General features: G+C 52.1%; 6 protein-coding genes and 1 non-coding gene across 7 annotated transcripts; 3 read left to right on the top strand and 4 right to left on the bottom strand.

The window, feature by feature from the left end:
* Nucleotides 1–631: 631 nt before the first annotated feature.
* On the bottom strand, nt 632–2,561 carry BJY04DRAFT_226131 (putative MFS alpha-glucoside transporter; the record flags this gene model as incomplete). Its single annotated transcript, XM_073718351.1, has 6 exons — nt 632–731; nt 785–955; nt 1,004–1,466; nt 1,521–1,946; nt 2,000–2,299; nt 2,346–2,561. The coding sequence occupies 6 exons, from the start codon at nt 2,559–2,561 to the stop codon at nt 667–669; spliced, it is 1,641 nt and encodes a 546-aa protein (XP_073564167.1). The 3' UTR covers nt 632–666.
* Nucleotides 2,562–4,147: 1,586 nt separating this feature from the next.
* On the top strand, nt 4,148–4,251 carry BJY04DRAFT_t164. The gene has a single exon. It is a non-coding gene; the product is annotated as a tRNA-Pro (tRNA).
* Nucleotides 4,252–5,214: 963 nt separating this feature from the next.
* BJY04DRAFT_17532 (putative arsenite efflux transporter ArsB-like) lies at nt 5,215–7,604 on the top strand. Its single transcript, XM_073709313.1, has 3 exons — nt 5,215–5,399; nt 5,453–7,092; nt 7,147–7,604. Exons 1-3 carry the CDS (start codon nt 5,324–5,326, stop codon nt 7,489–7,491), a joined length of 2,061 nt encoding a protein of 686 aa, XP_073564166.1. The 5' UTR covers nt 5,215–5,323; the 3' UTR covers nt 7,492–7,604.
* A 112-nt stretch (nt 7,605–7,716) lies between these two features.
* Nucleotides 7,717–9,916, bottom strand: BJY04DRAFT_225106 (uncharacterized protein; the record flags this gene model as incomplete). The annotated part of the gene is made up of 2 exons (XM_073718137.1): nt 7,717–9,468; nt 9,533–9,916. 2 exons carry the CDS (start codon nt 9,914–9,916, stop codon nt 7,717–7,719), a joined length of 2,136 nt encoding a protein of 711 aa, XP_073564165.1.
* Nucleotides 9,917–10,223: 307 nt separating this feature from the next.
* Nucleotides 10,224–11,921, bottom strand: BJY04DRAFT_212130 (sugar porter family MFS transporter; the record flags this gene model as incomplete). Its single annotated transcript, XM_073714502.1, has 2 exons — nt 10,224–11,624; nt 11,676–11,921. 2 exons carry the CDS (start codon nt 11,919–11,921, stop codon nt 10,224–10,226), a joined length of 1,647 nt encoding a protein of 548 aa, XP_073564164.1.
* A 256-nt stretch (nt 11,922–12,177) lies between these two features.
* Nucleotides 12,178–15,134, bottom strand: BJY04DRAFT_17523 (aconitase family-domain-containing protein). Its single transcript, XM_073709311.1, has 3 exons — nt 14,731–15,134; nt 14,229–14,674; nt 12,178–14,171 (listed from the first exon to the last, which is right to left on the bottom strand). The coding sequence occupies exons 1-3, from the start codon at nt 14,800–14,802 to the stop codon at nt 12,329–12,331; spliced, it is 2,361 nt and encodes a 786-aa protein (XP_073564163.1). The 5' UTR covers nt 14,803–15,134; the 3' UTR covers nt 12,178–12,328.
* A 2-nt stretch (nt 15,135–15,136) lies between these two features.
* On the top strand, nt 15,137–16,129 carry BJY04DRAFT_212128 (mitochondrial carrier domain-containing protein; the record flags this gene model as incomplete). The annotated part of the gene is made up of 3 exons (XM_073714501.1): nt 15,137–15,217; nt 15,267–15,998; nt 16,061–16,129. The coding sequence occupies 3 exons, from the start codon at nt 15,137–15,139 to the stop codon at nt 16,127–16,129; spliced, it is 882 nt and encodes a 293-aa protein (XP_073564162.1).
* Nucleotides 16,130–16,452: the final 323 nt, after the last annotated feature.

The raw sequence follows: 16,452 nt of genomic DNA, 5'->3' as shown, positions 1-16,452 counted from the left end.
CCCGTCGCCGGGTCAATCCCCGGAGCAATCAAGTAACGACAGCTCCGCCGCCTCGGTAAATAGCGTTCCTACAATGCTACAATGTGACTTCCGAACGACTCAACGAGACTCCTCCTGTCCGGTTTATTCGAAATTGTGCTTCACATTTTGCCGCTCGAAGACGAGGGACCCCACGTTGCCTTTGCATATCAACCAAATTTCGACACCACCCCGTGACTACAACCGTACAACATTAGCTGTGCTTTGACCAATTACTGCCTCTTGCGGGACCCAGAGCTCCAGGCGAATATGCTATCTCCAGACCCGGACAAAACTGGTCCGTGCGTGGCGGGGGTTTCTCACTGTGATTGGTGCCCGCCTCGGGATTGATCCTCCTGTCTTGGAGTCGAGATACGCTACATAATGGTGACACTATATGCAGCTTCCAAATAGCCGAGATGCTCGTACGGTAAGCACACATCATGCTTAGACCGGACTCGCTGGATATTCTCCCAACACGGCTAAACATGACTACCTACTATCGACAGTGTCTTATCAACTCTCCAACGAAAGATTTTGACGAACGATCTTTCAAATTGATTCCTAAACTACCAACTATGGTCTCCACATTTATCTGCTCCTAGCAATACGTCTTCGAAGTCAATCGGTTCAAGGCTATCACATCCTCTACTCCACGGTCTCTTTGTGCTCAACCCCACCCTTTGACAAGTAGTCGCCGCCGTGTGCGAATTCTATGAGAGGATTAGTATATCTCGAATACGAATCAAGCAGGTAGGTCACGTACGGTCAACATGGGTTGATTTGAACTTCCTAGCCGGTACACGGTGCGTGAAGAGCAAATCAATCTCGCCGAAAGTGCGATCTTTGGTCTCAGGCAGCCTAAACCAGCACCAAATATTACACAGGAGGTTCGTGCCCGCGTAGAAGAACGCTGCCTTGGCTCCCCAGTTCCACGCTGTTTGGGTCAGCTAAAAGGCCTTCTAGTGGTGGGGTTGCAGCATACATGTAGAGGAAAGCATCCGAGGCGTGACGGAGTTGGTGAAGATGCTAGTAAGGTTATACACAAACCGTCCAATTGTGATGGTCTTGTACCTCAACCTTCCCGACGGGGTCTCTGCGACAATCGGATAGCAGGTTGGTCCAATGGCAATCATATTGCAGAGAGTGGAAATCACAAGGATGATTCCAATGGCTAGCTGTGCGTCTCTTCCAGGACCCCAGGCGAGGCCTCCAATTGTGATGAGACAAAAGAACATGAACGTCAACCCACTCATATAGATTGTGGCCCTGCCAACGTGGGGGAAGAGGAACCAGCAGATGACGCCGCCAACGATGTAGCAGGCTGACAACGAAATGTTGATATTGAAGGCTTGTATTTCGCTGAAGCCAGCTGCCTGCAGGAAGACCACCGAGTATCCAAGGATTGCATTTCCACACAGGATCTGAGCGGCCCATACGACGCAATTCTAATTCAACACGTCAGCCATGCGGTGCGTGAGGACCCTATGCTAGGAACTCACTATCTCCGTCCGCCGCAAGTTGGTGCCCTTGAAGCACTCGAGGAAGCTTGTATATTCGGTCTCGGCCTTTTCCATCTCAGTCGTGTACTGGATGTAAGCCAGTGTTTGTTCCACACGCTGCTCCCTCTCCGGCATATTCAAGTACAACCGCATCAGACTGTTTTTAGCCTCCTGGATCTTATTTCGGCGTACAGAGTTCCATGGTGATTCTGGCGCAAGGTACGCACCGAGCATGAGAGGAATAGGCCAGATCCACTGCAGGATAAATGGAAGTCGCCAGCCCATGTCTCCCTCCAATCCAGTTACCGCACGTACAACACCCGATGAAAGCAGAATTCCAGCGCCCCAGCACATACAGACATATGCCGTGACATACGGACGGAGAATCGTAGGAACTACCTCGGAGGCATATGTTGTTGAAAGAGTCTATAATATTAGGCGTCAGAGATGATAACCGGTCCTCTGCGAGAGATACATACCTGAAAGACACCCCACGACACACCGCACATTGCCCCTCCGAAAGCCAAAACTGGCAAAGAAGGCGCGAAAACGGGGATGAAGATGACAACCAACATCCACCCCATGAAGAACATCATCGTCGGGCGGCAGCCAAAGCGGTCCTGGCAAATCGCATTAACGACCAGACCAGCAAGCTGTCCAACGAGGGCCGAATTCGAGAGACCGGACTGCCACTCTGCCGGAATGAGTTTCGAGTCCGAGACTGGATCGTAGACGCCGAAGCGCTCTTTGAACTGCGTCTGCCCGTAGAATGAGCTTATCTGCGGACATCAGTACTGTAACCCCTAGGTGACTTCGACTCCCTACAATTGTCAGGTCATATCCCTCCATAATCAGACTGGTCGACAGGAACATTGCCCAGAAAACGGCCTTCTTGTACTTGCTGACAGCCTGTCGAATCGTCAGTTTGCGGTCGGCCTCGTCGCTCTCCTGCGCTTGACGGATTAAATCGGCTGTTTGGCCTTCTGCCCGTTGCAGTTCAGCGACCTCCCGGTCGGAAGGGACAACACGTTGCGTTGCCATATCAGCGTAATCTGGCTTGAATTGATGCAGTCTCAAGATATGCTACCCTCAGGACAAGCTTGGGTTCAGATTCTAGACTGCTCAAGGTGGGGTCGGAATCAGCGTTTTATACTCCAACCCCTTGTATGCAAGGAGAGAGCCAGACCCCCAAGCATGTTTCAGCTGACTTACTGGCCTAGCGTATTATCCCAGTGCCCTTGATTCCAACCGGCTAATATGGTATCGCAAACAAAGACTTCGCTTAAACGGGAACGAGACTCGAATAAAAAAGCAACTGGAAACACCGACGACGAGAGAGAAAATACCTCAGCGCAGATACAAGAATATCCCTTTGAATCGCGTGTTAGTAGAACAGTTTCTCTGGATAAGATTGCCAATGCTCCAGTCCCCGCAACGACAGGTCCCCACGGTAGGTACTAAAACCTGGAGTACATGCGGGGAGAGGACCGAATTCCGACGCTGCTTGGCCAATCAACGCTTAAGAGCCCCGACGTTTAGGTGATCCTTTGCTCCTGTCTTCCATGACATCTGCGATCAGTCGATGGGTCCCGCCTCGGCTATTCTAGTGCAGGTCTAGTTGGAGTGAAGGGATCATGCCATGTCATTGACGGCTAACTAGGTTTGGTATAGGTATTACCTACCCTACTAGATATCTTGATTGAGTATACGGTACATCTTACCACGTCTAATGGAAAAAATCATCTCGGTGATTTGCAGTTGCTCAATCAAAGGCAAACTAGGTTCCAGACACTGTTCTGGCTTGATGAGGGCGCTGCTCGGTTAATTCGTTGCTAGGACGTTGACTGACGACCATGTTCGAAAACTGCAAGTCAGACCCTGACTGGGGTTGGAATGGATTGGTAAAAGGCTATGGCGACGAAGGCCGACACCAGAATGGTCATTATGGCCTGGCTACAGAGATATAGCAGGTGACTGCTATCTTGATATAGCGAAGCATTGCACTTACTGGATTAAACTGTGGGCTACCTGCTAAGGGCCTTAACAGTTAGGTCAATGCAGGACAGTAGTGTATTATCAGTTGCAGTATAGATAGTAAAAGGCGTGATATTTATCAAGACTTGCAATACCTTTGTAGTAAACTATAGATTCACACAGATAGTTATTGTTGCTTATAAGAGTGTGATCTTATGTGTATCTTCACTTGTAGAAGTGACGAGTATTCAGTATAGATATATCCCATCCATCTCAGAAATAAACTCAGGGGTCAGCATTAGACAGGTCTGACAAGATATATATATCTTCTGCACACCCCAGTAGTATGATGAAGATTGATTTTCCTGTCTTTTCTATTTCAGATTGCTTGTCCCTTATTCTACTGTGCCACATCACCAGAACCTACTTCAAGGAATTTGTCCATAGAGTATCTGAGACAAAATGAAAGGTGAGTCATGCTCAAAATTTCGATTACCCATAAGACAGGAAATAGCATGGGTGTCATACATACTACCCATCTCTTGTCGAAATAGTGGGTAGATAGGGTTACCAGAAGCCTCTCAAACAGACCCTAAATGGAAATAAGCCCTCAATATTATCATTTCAAAAATGAAAGCTCTTGCACATGCTCAGCCCATTTGGTCTAGTGGTATGATTCTCCCTTCGGGTGGTACCCTCAAAGTTATCGTAAACTCTGACATGGGAGAGGTCCCGCGTTCGAATCGCGGATTGGGCCCGTTTGTTTTTAATAATTCGCGGGTGTTTTTGCAGCTTCAAATTAGCCTGGCTTGCTGTTGAAGGTGCAGAAAGGGTGTGTTACTGAACAAGGCACAGACAGGTAATATATTGACAGGTATATATAAAATATATACATGACGCATGAGAGAGTAGCAAAAAGATCAAGAGCCACGATGGCACCCACAGCGCAGGGGGTAAACATGGATTGAGCAAAAGAGCGAAGCTCTACTCTTTCTTGTGATCGATTTTCTACAGTATTGATGAAGTGCCTGATACTGATAAGATCTAACTATGTTTTCAGCGGTTGCAACCTGCGCCGGTCCCTGGTTGACGGGATGCAAGGAGGTGAGGCTGAAAATATATATTTATAGATCCATAGATGATGAAGGAGCTGTTTTTCTGTAACGAGGAACTACATAGAACGCAACAAAGGATCATGAGCAATGCTACTGCACTACTACATTCTGAAGTACTCAAATAGGGTGATGATATTGTCATAAAGCTAGAGCCGCATTCCGGGGAAGTGTTGCTTGGAGCATGGCAATTAGAATGTGACGGAGAAGCTGATGCAGAGGGATGACGCTAATCTAAATTGCGCTTAGTGCAGCCGAGACCCCGTGCGCTGCCCGGTGGTCGAGAGCTTCCTCGGCCGAACCTGAAGGGTCTTGGAAAGTTCCAAGGAAGACATCAAACTTCACAGATAACGCCGTCTTTGCTCTCTCGGCGTTCAAATATACCTGCGCCAACCATGGCGAGGCCACTACCTGTTTTTGCGCTGTTTCGCTGGTGAAAAGGCCAAGCGAAGCCCAGAAAGTTCTCGACATTGCTCGGCATTGGCGACCCTGCGCCTAAAAAGCTCAAGCAAGCAGGAAATCTTCACCGAGCTGGCCAAAGTCTTCCCAACGACAACCTCCATGGCGTCCTCACGGCCGTGACCCGAGTTCGGCTGAACTAGTCATCCAATCTATCTCGACATTATCCTCTCGGAGGATTAGGCGCACAAGCCGCAAGTCAAGTCGCACTGCAGAAGCGCGGGGCACCCCGCCAGTTGACCGAAAAAGACCGCCGAGATGGAACAGGATCTCGATACCGACCGCATCAAAGACTGGAGGTCAATTATCACCTTGATCGTCTTTGTCCTCGCTAGTTAGTTCAGTCGCGTCCCGAGGTTGACCCTGCTAACCTGTTTTGCCGCGCAGACATTGTCGTCCTCTTCCCTTTCCACGTTCCAATCTACATCCCTCGATCGTTGTCCGACGCTGTACTACGAACTTTCAGCTCATTGAGAGTGATCGAGCCGCGCCAACATGACCCCCAGAACGGTCGCTTCGTCCGCATAAACTTTCCATTCAATTTCGTGACAGCGCCGTTGATCGCGGACCTGTTTCTCCTGGCGATATTGGCAATCGGGCGCAAGGAAGTGCACGATGGGACGATCGAAGCGGACAACATATCTCCCTATGATATCATGGTTTTCTTCATCACACTCGCATACATTGCCATCTCAATCGACGCTTCAGGGCTTATCCGATGGCTGGCTTTCAAAGTACTACAAAAGGGCGGTAAAAGCGGGCATCGGCTATTCTTCTACCTATATGCGTTCTTCTTCATCTTGGGTAGTTTCATCGGCAACGACCCGATTATCCTGTCTGGGACTGCGTTTCTCGCCTACATGACCCGCGTCTCCAGCAACATCGTGCACCCTCGTGCTTGGATCTATACACAGTTTTCGATTGCGAACATTGCTTCTGCCATCCTTGTCACGTCCAACCCGACGAATCTTGTTCTCACTAGCGCATTCCAAATAAAGTTCATTGACTACACAGCGAATGTGATTGTTCCGGTCGTCATTACCGCCATTGTTCTGTTTCCATTCCTTCTGTATGTCATCTTTGCCGATAAATCGCTTGTCCCCTCGGCAATCGAAATGCACGAGCTCCCAGAGGAAGTGAGAGCAAAAAAACCAGTCAACCCGAATATCCCATATGCTCGAGGCATAGCAGAGGAGCAGGAGAAAGAAGCAGCAAGTGGTAAAGAAGGTGAACTTCTATCGCTCGAAGAGATTTTGAATCCCTTCCTGGATAAACCCGGGGCGTTGGTTGGTGGTGTCATTATGGCTGCCACACTCATTACTGTCCTGGCCATTAATGCGGCGAGCGGGGGCCACTCGAACCCTGTTTTCTGGGTGACGCTACCGGCTGCTTTTGTGCATGCTTGCTGGGATCTCGGTTATGGATGGGTTCATCGTCGCGAAACTCGTGAGATTGCGCGCAAAGGGAAAGAGGAAGTTGAGCGGATCCGTGCTGAACGAGCCGCTACGGATGAGGAGATGGATGGAGTTCTACAAAACCCGCCAACCGCCAGTCCGCCATCCGCGATAGCTAATAATGACGGCCGATCACCAGAACCAGAACGCTCTCCAAATGACATCAGCAACCCTGGGGAAAAGCAGGACTTGAGTCTGCCCAATGCTAACTCACTACCATCAAGTCTGGTACAGTCTCGGAGGGCAGCAGACGAAGAGAAGGGTGAGCCATTCCCGAATTTGGCCTCGCAAGACAAGTCCACCCAAGCACAGCAGCGAAAGACGACACTGGAATCGTTAGCTCTGCAAACGTACCAGTGGCTCCAAGAGACCTTCCCCACCGCAACAACTGTTGTATCGCATATGCCGTTCCCGCTTGTCCCATTCGCCTTCGCAATGTTCGTCCTCGTGCAAGCCCTAGTAACTAAAGGCTGGATCGAGGTCTTCGCCTATGGCTGGGACCACTGGGTGAACCGCACCGGAACGGTCGGGGCGATCGGTGGGATGGGCTTCCTCTCCGTCATCCTGTGCAATGTAAGTGTCTCTCCAACGCATGAATGCATCAATATTCCCAACTAACAGGCACAGTTCGCCGGAACTAACATCGGCACGACAATCCTCCTCTCCCGCGTCGTCCAAACCTGGCAGGAAATTCACCGCGCGAACGGCATCCCAATCAGTGACCGCACCTTCTGGGCCACGGTCTACAGCATGGCAATTGGCGTCAACTACGGAGCGTTCAGCACGGCTTTTAGCGCGTCGCTGGCGGGTCTTCTGTGGCGCGATATTCTTGCGAGGAAGCATATCCATGTGAGGAGCTTAGACTTTGCGGTTGTGAATGCGCCGATTATTGCGATTTCTATGGTTGTCGGTCTTGCGGTGCTTATTGGTGAGGTTTATGTTATGAGGGATACGACACCGTATGACTTATGATTATTGCCCTTGGCCTTTTATTCAAGAATCTTCAATGTCGGATGTGTTCGTCAGATCCTTGTGGAACTACGAGTGCCTTCTTGCTTCTTCGGCTATGGGTGGATTTCATGGCACCGACTTCTACGAAACGCAGCATTTCAAGTCCAGCCTTGGAAGGAGCGAGTATTCCGCACTTAAAACAAATTTTCAGGGAACGGCGTAACTCAGACTTGAATACTGCTCCGCTCATGGATTGTATAGGTTATAACTTGATCCATCTGCATCCATTTTACCTTTCCATTCAGTATACGCCGAGGAGTCATAGGACTCCGTTGGAGTGGACCCGGACCCTCCAGATGCCCCTGAAACGTTGTATCCAGCGCGGTGACTAGGAGCATAGTTGCCCAAATCCATCATGGACGTCCCGAGGATATCGGCAGGACTCGGCGGCAGCATCTTTACCCAAAAGTCGACTGCTGCGGCCGTGCTAGTCTGTCGTATGTCCCCCCAATAGGATGCCGGTGGGACCATTCCAGCTTGCCCGGCTAGGCTTGGTAGTTGGCCATTGTCTTCTGACGATGCAAGACCACCACCGATCCATGTCATATTCTCCGTTTCAGGGTGTTGGTTGCCAGTATTTTGCGCTTCTCGCACCCGGCGTGCCCTCTCCAGCAACCGCTGAATAGGCCGCCATAACCCCTTTTGTCCCGCGCTCCGTAGGCGAGTGCGAGCACACATGGTCGTCACGGATTCCCAAGCAGAATCACATTCCTCCGACGGGAGCCTCCAGCAGAATTCGGCTAAAACGAAAGCAACACAATGCCATTGGATCTGTGTCTCACCATACCATGTCCACTTGTTAAGCTCTGGATCATTGAAAGTGGAGGCGAAGATCTTGGTGACTTCAACTGAGTCCTGAAAGACCCGGTCCCGGGCGCTTCTATCGTTATGAATGCGCGGTGAAGAAGCTATAATTCTCAAGCGCAGTATTATCATTTGCGCGATCATGGAACACAGTCGCAAGATAGGGATGTTCTTATCACAAGGCTTGATGTAGCGGTCCTGCAGGTTGTCCTGGAACTCTTCCATCATGGACAATTTGTCGGTTGGTGAAAGGCGTTTGCTATTGCCTTCTGCCCTGCGTCCAGTCACCTTGGAATTGTTCTCTATCTTCCAAGCGAGGCGAACTAGATCGCAGTGCAGGAAGAAGAAGATCATGTCCGTCGGCTCCTGTCGCTCGGAAGGAGCCTGGGTCATTTCTGCTGTTAGATCAGTATCGAGGATGTTCAGTGGTGTTTTGGTGTCAAAAATGTGCTCATGGACGATCGGTTCGCGGCCGAGATAATGCGCGGACCGGATGTCCATCAGACATATGCTCCACCACGCTCGCCGTCGCATTTCTGTCTCTAGCGGGCGAAGACCAAAAGCCTCCCCATCTCTATGAAGACCCATGGCCTGGGCGATGTGGTACAGCAGGGCTGTTAGAGACCAGACCGTCCGCGAATCATCCTCGTTGTGCAGGGCGTTGAGAAATAGCACGGCGGCCTGGACAAGAACCAGGTTGTGAGTATTTAGGAGGTCGGCCCGCGCCATAGCTTGTTCAACCGAGAACCGGTATGTCTCGAGCGCCCACGCCCGGGAAACTCCGAGTAAGCTTAGGCACTGCTCAGGACGCAGGCTCATGACTGCTGAATAGTATATTGCAAACAACAGGGCCTCCACGTTCTTATCGACATCACCCATCGCCGCAGCAGCATCCCAGAATATTCGATCTAATGTGGGTGTATGAAACATGCGGACCATAGGAGACACATTCGTCTTGAACACCTCATACAACGCTGCTGCTTGCGGAGCTGGTGGATGATAAACACGCAACGAATGCGCCAGTGCTCGAAATCCCCAAATAGCCGCATTTGTCCCGAAGCCTTCTGGTGGCGCGCTGTCCTCGTCATCCGTATCCGCCGCGTAGTCGTTCAGGAGCTCGCGAATTCCCTCGATCTAGACAAACTCTCTCAGCACGCGTTATTCCATGTCATATCAATGGGAGTTCGAATAGACCCACCTCTTCACCTAGCGTCGCCCAGGGCCGGCTATTCAAGTAACAACTTTGCATATCATCAACGAGCAGGCGGCCTGATGGCTCCTCGCTGTCAATCTCCCACTCCTTGCCCTTCTTTTGGCCCTCTCCGCCACCCATATCATCGACCGAGTTGGGTGCAGTAGCACCGCCCGCCTGCATCTGCTTCACCACATTCTCCAACTTGACCAGCTGCGCCAGCAACCGCGTCTCAACGCTCCTGCGCGGCTGCTTCGGCGCCCGCCCCGTGCCCTCAGGATAAACACAAGTACATTTTCCCCGATTGCAATTCCCGCATGGTTGCTGTCGGTCACATTTGACCTTTCGTGTGCGACAGACGGTGCAACTTCGCAGCGGACGCTTGTCCATTTCCTTTCGAGGGGTAGAAAAAGAGCTCGAGGGGGCCTGAAAGAAAATGATTGCCGCATGAAGTGAGATAGGCAGGGAGCTGGGAAGCTCTTTCTTTGTTTAAGTACGCTGCCAAGACGGAGCCGGGCGCAGAGCGAACCTTCCACCTTCTTCACCATCGCCTACGTTTTCCTACCTAGTACTCCGTAGTATGCGGGCCATTCTCCATGGAGTAAACAATCTCGATTTCTCAGTTTAGGTACATTAGCTAGACGGGTACCTATATACACGAGCCGCCCTCTAACCTTAAAACCGCAAGCCCCAAGCCTCAAACCCGCTTAACCGCATCCTCCTCGTGAAAACTCTTGCCATTCTTCTCCAGATCGGCGTCATAATCCCCGACCCCCCGCCCCCCAACACGAGATTCAGACCCATCTCGGCCCGGAATCTTCACGAGCCCCGTCTTATACCAAGGCAGCGTAAACACCTCCCCTAGACTCTCCATACTCCTTCCCTTGCACTCCGGGAACGCAAACCACACCCACACCGTCGCGAGCCCTGTGAACGCCGTAAACAGCGCAAAGGGCCCCCAGGAGTGCATATCCTGCGTCATGTTAGGAAACCCACGCGTGATTCCAAAGTTCAGCAAGTTCTGATACGTGAACGCGAGCGACACGATCGGACCACGCAGATGCGTAGGGCAGATTTCCGACGCCGTGAGGCTGAATACGGGCGCCCAGCCGAAGCCGTAGCCGATTGCGAAGAGGCAGATTGCCACTATCGCGATCCAGGCCGCGACTGAGGGGGAGGCGGAGTCCGATTTTGAGATGTTGGCGACGCCAAGGAAGACGGAGAGGTACAGGAGGCAGAGGGTGTTGACTGTGGAGCCGATGAGGAGGAGAGGCCGGCGGCCGTACCGGTCTGTTAGGAAGAATGCGTAGAGGAAGACCGAGACGACCTTGATGAGTCCGTAGACGGCAGTAAACAGGAGGACCTGCTGGCTGTCTAGCCCCATGGACTTGAGGATCGTCGGGGCGTAGTATGTTATGCTGTTTCCGCCGGACATGATGAAGAAGGTCTGGATGAGGAGGACGAAGACGAGTAGGTGGCGGGTTGAGGGGTCTTGGAGGCATTGTTTCATGAGAGTCTTGATGGCCTCGAGACCCTTTTTGCTTTCCGAGCCTGTCTCTGCCATGCTTTGCAGCTCGGCGTATTCTTGCGCCATGTAGGGGTCTGTTTCGGGGAGGTTGCCGCGCAGCCGGGTGAGGCTTGTGCGTGCGGCTTCGACGCGGCCGCGCATGAGGAGGAAGCGAGGGCTCTCCGGGAAGAAAGGGTAGCCGATGAAGAGGATGATCGAGGGGATGAGCTGCAAGACTAGTGTCGTGCGCCACTGCCAGCTTGAGCTGGATGAGATGACCTGTTGCGAGCCGTAGTTTATCCAATAGCTACCGGCCACGCCGCCCATGATGCTTATATTGTAGAAGGTTGTCATCATTCCGCGGAGCTCTCGGGGTGCCACTTCGGAGATGTAGACTGGGCCAACGGTCATTCCGAAGCCGGATCCTAGTCCGGAGAGGACACGGCCGGCCAGCAGCTCAGCGAAGGAACCGAAGTTTGCTGCCATGAGAATGGCGCCGATTGTGTAGAAGATAGCGCCTGCGAGGATGACTGGTTTGCGGCCTCGGCTCTCGCCTAGAGGGCCTGACATTATAACACCGGCGGTTTGGCCCTAGGAAGAGATCCGTTAGTGGGCTATCGAGACTCAAGGCAAGCAACGTACGAGAAGCATGGACGACACAGCCCAGCCTGAGTTGTTGGAGATCTGGTCGTCCGAGAGGTTCGTCCACCCAAAGTCACGAACAAAAGGGTCAAGGCTCATGGCTCCTGATATGTTGGCAGTGTTGAAACCATGAAGCCCGCCACAGTAGGAGGCCCAAATCACTGCGAGCCAAATGTATGTTCCCTTTGCGGCCTTGGGGACTTTCTGCATAGCACTGCGGTCGAAGCCGCCTCCTGCTGCGGGCATTTTGCTGGTGGTTGCTTGAGAAAGATTTTGCTGAAGGATATATTGGATTAGGGCTGTCACTCGAAGATAGAGGACGCAGTCAAAGGCCCTTATATAACAAGACATAACATAGTGGCCACAGTCAAACCATCTCTCTTGCGAAGAGAGTCTCGGTTAATCGCCTATGGGCCAGTCGTCTGATAGACTGGGGGAAAAGTGTGGAGAGAAAGCAACCCAAGTTCTGACCGAGAAATCCTCCTGGAGTGCTCCGGGGCCCATGGGGGTTACTCCTCCTCCCGAATTCGGCCAATCGGATCCATGGTTTTGTTATATTGCGCGCGCACAGGATGCTTAGTATTGCTTGCGGGTCTTAGAATTGCTTACGAGTCTTGGGGAGCTTGGCCGGATCTTGAATAGCTGTACATTCTCTATTGCGCTAACACGGTGGCCTTGATGTGATTGAGAGCACTGCCCGCTCGGAGCCACGGAATTTGTCCGCTGTGGTAACTGTGGTTCAGCTGGGCCTCCCACGTCTCGCCACTCTTCGGTACAACCTGCATAGTAACTTGGGAGCCCGGGCTCAGTTCGCCGTCTTCCACGCCTAGCAAGGTGATGCGATCACCTTCAGCAATGCGGTCGTACGTAGCAGGATCGGCAAATGTCAGCGGGAGCATTCCTTGCTTCTTAAGGTTGGTCTCGTGGATGCGTGCGAATGAGCGGGCGATGACTGCCACTCCGCCGAGGTATCGGGGCTCCAAAGCTGCGTGCTCACGTGAGCTTCCTTCACCATAGTTGTGGTCTCCTACGATACACCACCGCACACCTTGGCCTTTCAGGTCTCGCGCTACTCCAGGAACAACCTGCAGCTCCGAAGTGAGGGGATGGCGGGTGTGTCCGAGTAGTTGCGCATTGTCACCGCCCAGGAAAGCATTGGTAGCGGTGGTGAGCATGTTGTTACTAATGTTCTCCAAATGGCCTCGGTACTTATACCACGGCCCAGCGGGAGAGATATGGTCCGTCGTGCACTTACCCTTGACCTTGATCAGGAGCTCCATGCCATCGGCACATCCGGCTTGCCATGGAGTAAAAGGTCGCAGGAGTTGGAGTCTGTCTGAGCCGGGACGGATGGCGACGGACAGGTCAGCGCCATCCAGAGAGGGCGCCTGGAAAGTATCGTGTCCAGCTTCGAAACTAGCAGGGAGCTCTTGGCCAACAGGAGGCGTGAATCGCAAAGTCTTCGCCGTCTCTCCCTTGATAGAAACAGCATCTGTGAGGGGGTTGAAATCAAGTCGTCCAGCATAGGCAAACGCGGTAACTAGCTCTGGAGACGTCACGAAAGAATGAGTAGCTGGATTGCTGTCATGGCGGCCGACGAAATTCCGGTTGAAACTTGAGACGACTGAATTCTTCTCTTTTCCACGCACATCGACGTCCTTACGGTCCCACGACCCGACACAAGGACCGCACGAGCTGCTGAGAACTACGGCTCCAGCCTCTCGTAGCTCGCTCAGAATACCGTCTGCCTCCGCAGTGGCTCTGATTTGCTCGCTCCCTGGCGTGACCATGAAGGGAGTCGGAAACTTTTCGATTCCTGCCGCTCGCGCTTGCGCAACAATCTGACGCGTTTTGTCAAGATCCTCGTACGAGCTGTTCGTACAGCTTCCCACCATCGCGTGACTCAAATCCACAGGCCAGTCTTGCCCTGAGATGGCTGTCTTCAACTCAGAGATTGGATGTGCTAGATCTGGCGTGTATGGGCCGTTGACATGCGGTTCGAGCGTGCTGAGGTCTATCTCAATGACTTGGTCGTAAAATCTGTCCGCACCCTCATCAGCTGTCAAAAGTGTGGCTTTGGCCTTGTTCGCTTGTTCAATGACCTGCGTTCGCTGTGTGGCCATCAAATACCGGCCCATCGCATCGCTGTACGGGAAGATGCACGATGTTGAGCCGATCTCAGCGGACATGTTGCATATTGTCGCCATCGCAGTAGCTCCTAATGTTTCTGTTCCTGGTCCAAAGAACTCAATCACGCGTCCCTTCCCCCCTGACACCGTTAGTAAACCGGCGATCTTGCAAATGATATCCTTGGTCGAGGTCCAGCCACTGAGCTGGCCGGTCAGACGAACTCCTACTACTTTCGGAGCGACGAGCTCCCATGGCATTCCGGACATCGCATCGACGGCATCTGCGCCTCCCACTCCTATCCCCAGCATGCCTAGTCCGCCAGCGTTCGGTGTGTGAGAGTCGGTACCAATGATAAGGCCACCAGGTCTAGATGTAATCCGGCCAGTTAACACGATGCCTGATTTATTCGAGCTGATTACTCACGTCGCATAGTTTTCGAAGATGACTGTGTGAATGATTCCCGACCCTGGCTTCCAGAACCCGATGCCATATTTCCGAGACGCGCTACTGAGAAAATCGTATACCTCGGCATGTTCGCCCAGAGCGCGTCGCATATCTTCCTCTGCACCCTTCTCGGAGATGATCAGATGATCGCTATGCACAGTGGTTGGGACCGCAACTCGTGGAAGACCGGCGCTAATGAACTGCAGCAAGGCCATAGTTGCGGTCGCATCGTGGCAGGCCACGCGATCTGGTCGCAACTCCAGTATTGTCTTTCCTCGCTCAATGCGCTCGAGTTCCCAGCTTTTCTTCTCGGAAGTAATCAGGTGGGAGTAAAGTAGCTTCTCCGTCAGAGTCAGCGGCCGCGTCGTGCCGCGCTTCACGAGATCAAGGTTTCGGATCTGTCTGGCATAGTCGACACCAAAGAACTAAAATCTCAGCACGTCAGCCATAGCTTCAGGGAATTGGCGTTTTAATAGCTTGCCTGTGATGGTGTCTGGTGTGTCGCAAACCTCCTTGTCGCCCCCTGTCGCAAAGTCGGGTGTAGCCGTTGCATTGTGAGGATAAATTGTCTCCGAACGGTTAAATCACAGCTTGAGGATATCAAAAAACTTCAAAGCTGGCAGAAAGCCCGTCGCGAAAGACTTCTGGAATTTTTGTTCCCCTCATGTCTCCAAAGTCGCGACTTGACTCCGATTGCCGGTGATTCTTCGCCATCCGGAGGGGACGGAGTAGCCCGAGGGTGGCGCATGAGCAAACTGGAACGTTCCGTGCCAGGAGGAGCGGAGTATATCGAGACATTGGACCCGCAACTAGCCCATCTTATATGTGCATTCCAATCACCAGTAACGTATGATGAATATGAAAGGTCCGAATGACTAACAATTGATATGGCTCAGAAGCAAACCCCATCTCCGTGGCAGTCAATTTTGGCAGGAGGCGCTGCTGGCGGCATCGAAAGCCTGCTGACCGTAAGCAAAGGCTCCATGTTATCAAAGTAGTACTCATATTTTCGCGCAGTATCCAACAGAGTACCTGAAGACAAGGCAACAGCTGCAAGCGAGGTCCGCTGGGAAGCCTGTTTCGCCGTGGGGGCTGTTGGTAACAACCATCCGGCAACATGGTGTACGACCTTTCTACACAGGCAGCGCCGCGTTTTGTGTATCAAATGCAGGCAAATCCGGGGTCCGTTTCTTTGCTTTTGACACTGCGCGGCAATGGATGCCAGTGGATGCTTCAGGCAAAACCACCCCTTGGGGTAACATGGGCGCCGGGATGATTGCTGGGGCAGCGGAGAGTATCCTTGTCGTTACTCCAGGGGAGACCTTGAAGACCAAGATCATTGATGATCAGGCCGGGCCAAAACGGTATACGTCAGCCACACACGCTGTACGGTCTGTCCTGTCCACCGAAGGCGTCTCGGGATTATATCGTGGTGTCGTCCCAGTGACACTGAAGCAATCCGCCAACGCGATGGTACGCTTCACCAGCTATAACTTTATCCTATCACAGGTGCGTGCTATGTCCAGCTCAAAAAGCCCTGTGGCCGGGGCAACGGTTCTCGCAGGAGCTATGGCTGGGGTGGTCACGGTGTATGCCACCATGCCATTCGATACGATCAAAACCCGCCTCCAAGCTCTCGACGCCCGACAAAGGTATAAAGGCACTCTGGACTGTCTTCGATCCATTGTTTCTCATGAAGGGATCGCAGTTCTCTGGCGTGGCACAACGCCGCGTCTGGCTAGGCTCAGCGTGAGTTATCGTTTTTCACTCTTGTTTCCGAGTCTAATTCTTCTGACGGAGGCATCATCTAGATATCCGGCGCGATCAGCTTCACAATATATGAGAAAGTCATACAGTGGACGACATCTTCGCCTGCCTGAGCCTCACCCAATATATAATCCGTGCAGCACCATAGAGCAGTTACGGTGTTGCGGGCACCGAAGGTGTTCGACTTCCCTTCACTGATTGCTTGAGATATTGGTTTGTTAGCTTTCAGTTAGTAATAAAGAGTGTTCCCCCAAAGGCAGACCGCAAACACTGGAGCTCTACCGGGGGTAAAGATGATAATTGAAGACTGAGAACCTACAGCAGGAACGGTAGATAGTTAGGTACTGCGCGATATTTGCGGCGAATCGCATTTCAACAGTCACGTGGCGCTGGAAGTGTTGAATTGAGTCTTTAATTATTGACCATCCTTCTTTTT

Source organism: Aspergillus karnatakaensis (assembly GCF_047715665.1).
Source record: "Aspergillus karnatakaensis strain CBS 102800 unplaced genomic scaffold BJY04scaffold_115, whole genome shotgun sequence".
Classification (NCBI taxonomy): Eukaryota; Fungi; Ascomycota; class Eurotiomycetes; order Eurotiales; family Aspergillaceae; genus Aspergillus; species Aspergillus karnatakaensis.
The sequence above is the reverse complement of the archived record's forward strand: the minus strand, read 5'-3'. Positions and strand labels throughout refer to the sequence as shown.

Excerpts from the sequence above, each read along its gene's own strand:
- BJY04DRAFT_17523 (XM_073709311.1), bottom strand. The coding sequence starts at position 14,802 with ATGCAACGGCTACACCCGACTTTGCGACAGGGGGCGACAAGGAGGTTT. Across the intron at positions 14,675-14,730 it reads CACACCAGACACCATCACAG|TTCTTTGGTGTCGACTATGC; the intron begins GCAAGCTATTAA and ends CTGAGATTTTAG. Across the intron at positions 14,172-14,228 it reads ATCTTCGAAAACTATGCGAC|ACCTGGTGGCCTTATCATTG; the intron begins GTGAGTAATCAG and ends GATTACATCTAG.
- BJY04DRAFT_17532 (XM_073709313.1), top strand. The coding sequence starts at position 5,324 with ATGGAACAGGATCTCGATACCGACCGCATCAAAGACTGGAGGTCAATT. Across the intron at positions 5,400-5,452 it reads GATCGTCTTTGTCCTCGCTA|ACATTGTCGTCCTCTTCCCT; the intron begins GTTAGTTCAGTC and ends TTTGCCGCGCAG. Across the intron at positions 7,093-7,146 it reads TCTCCGTCATCCTGTGCAAT|TTCGCCGGAACTAACATCGG; the intron begins GTAAGTGTCTCT and ends TAACAGGCACAG.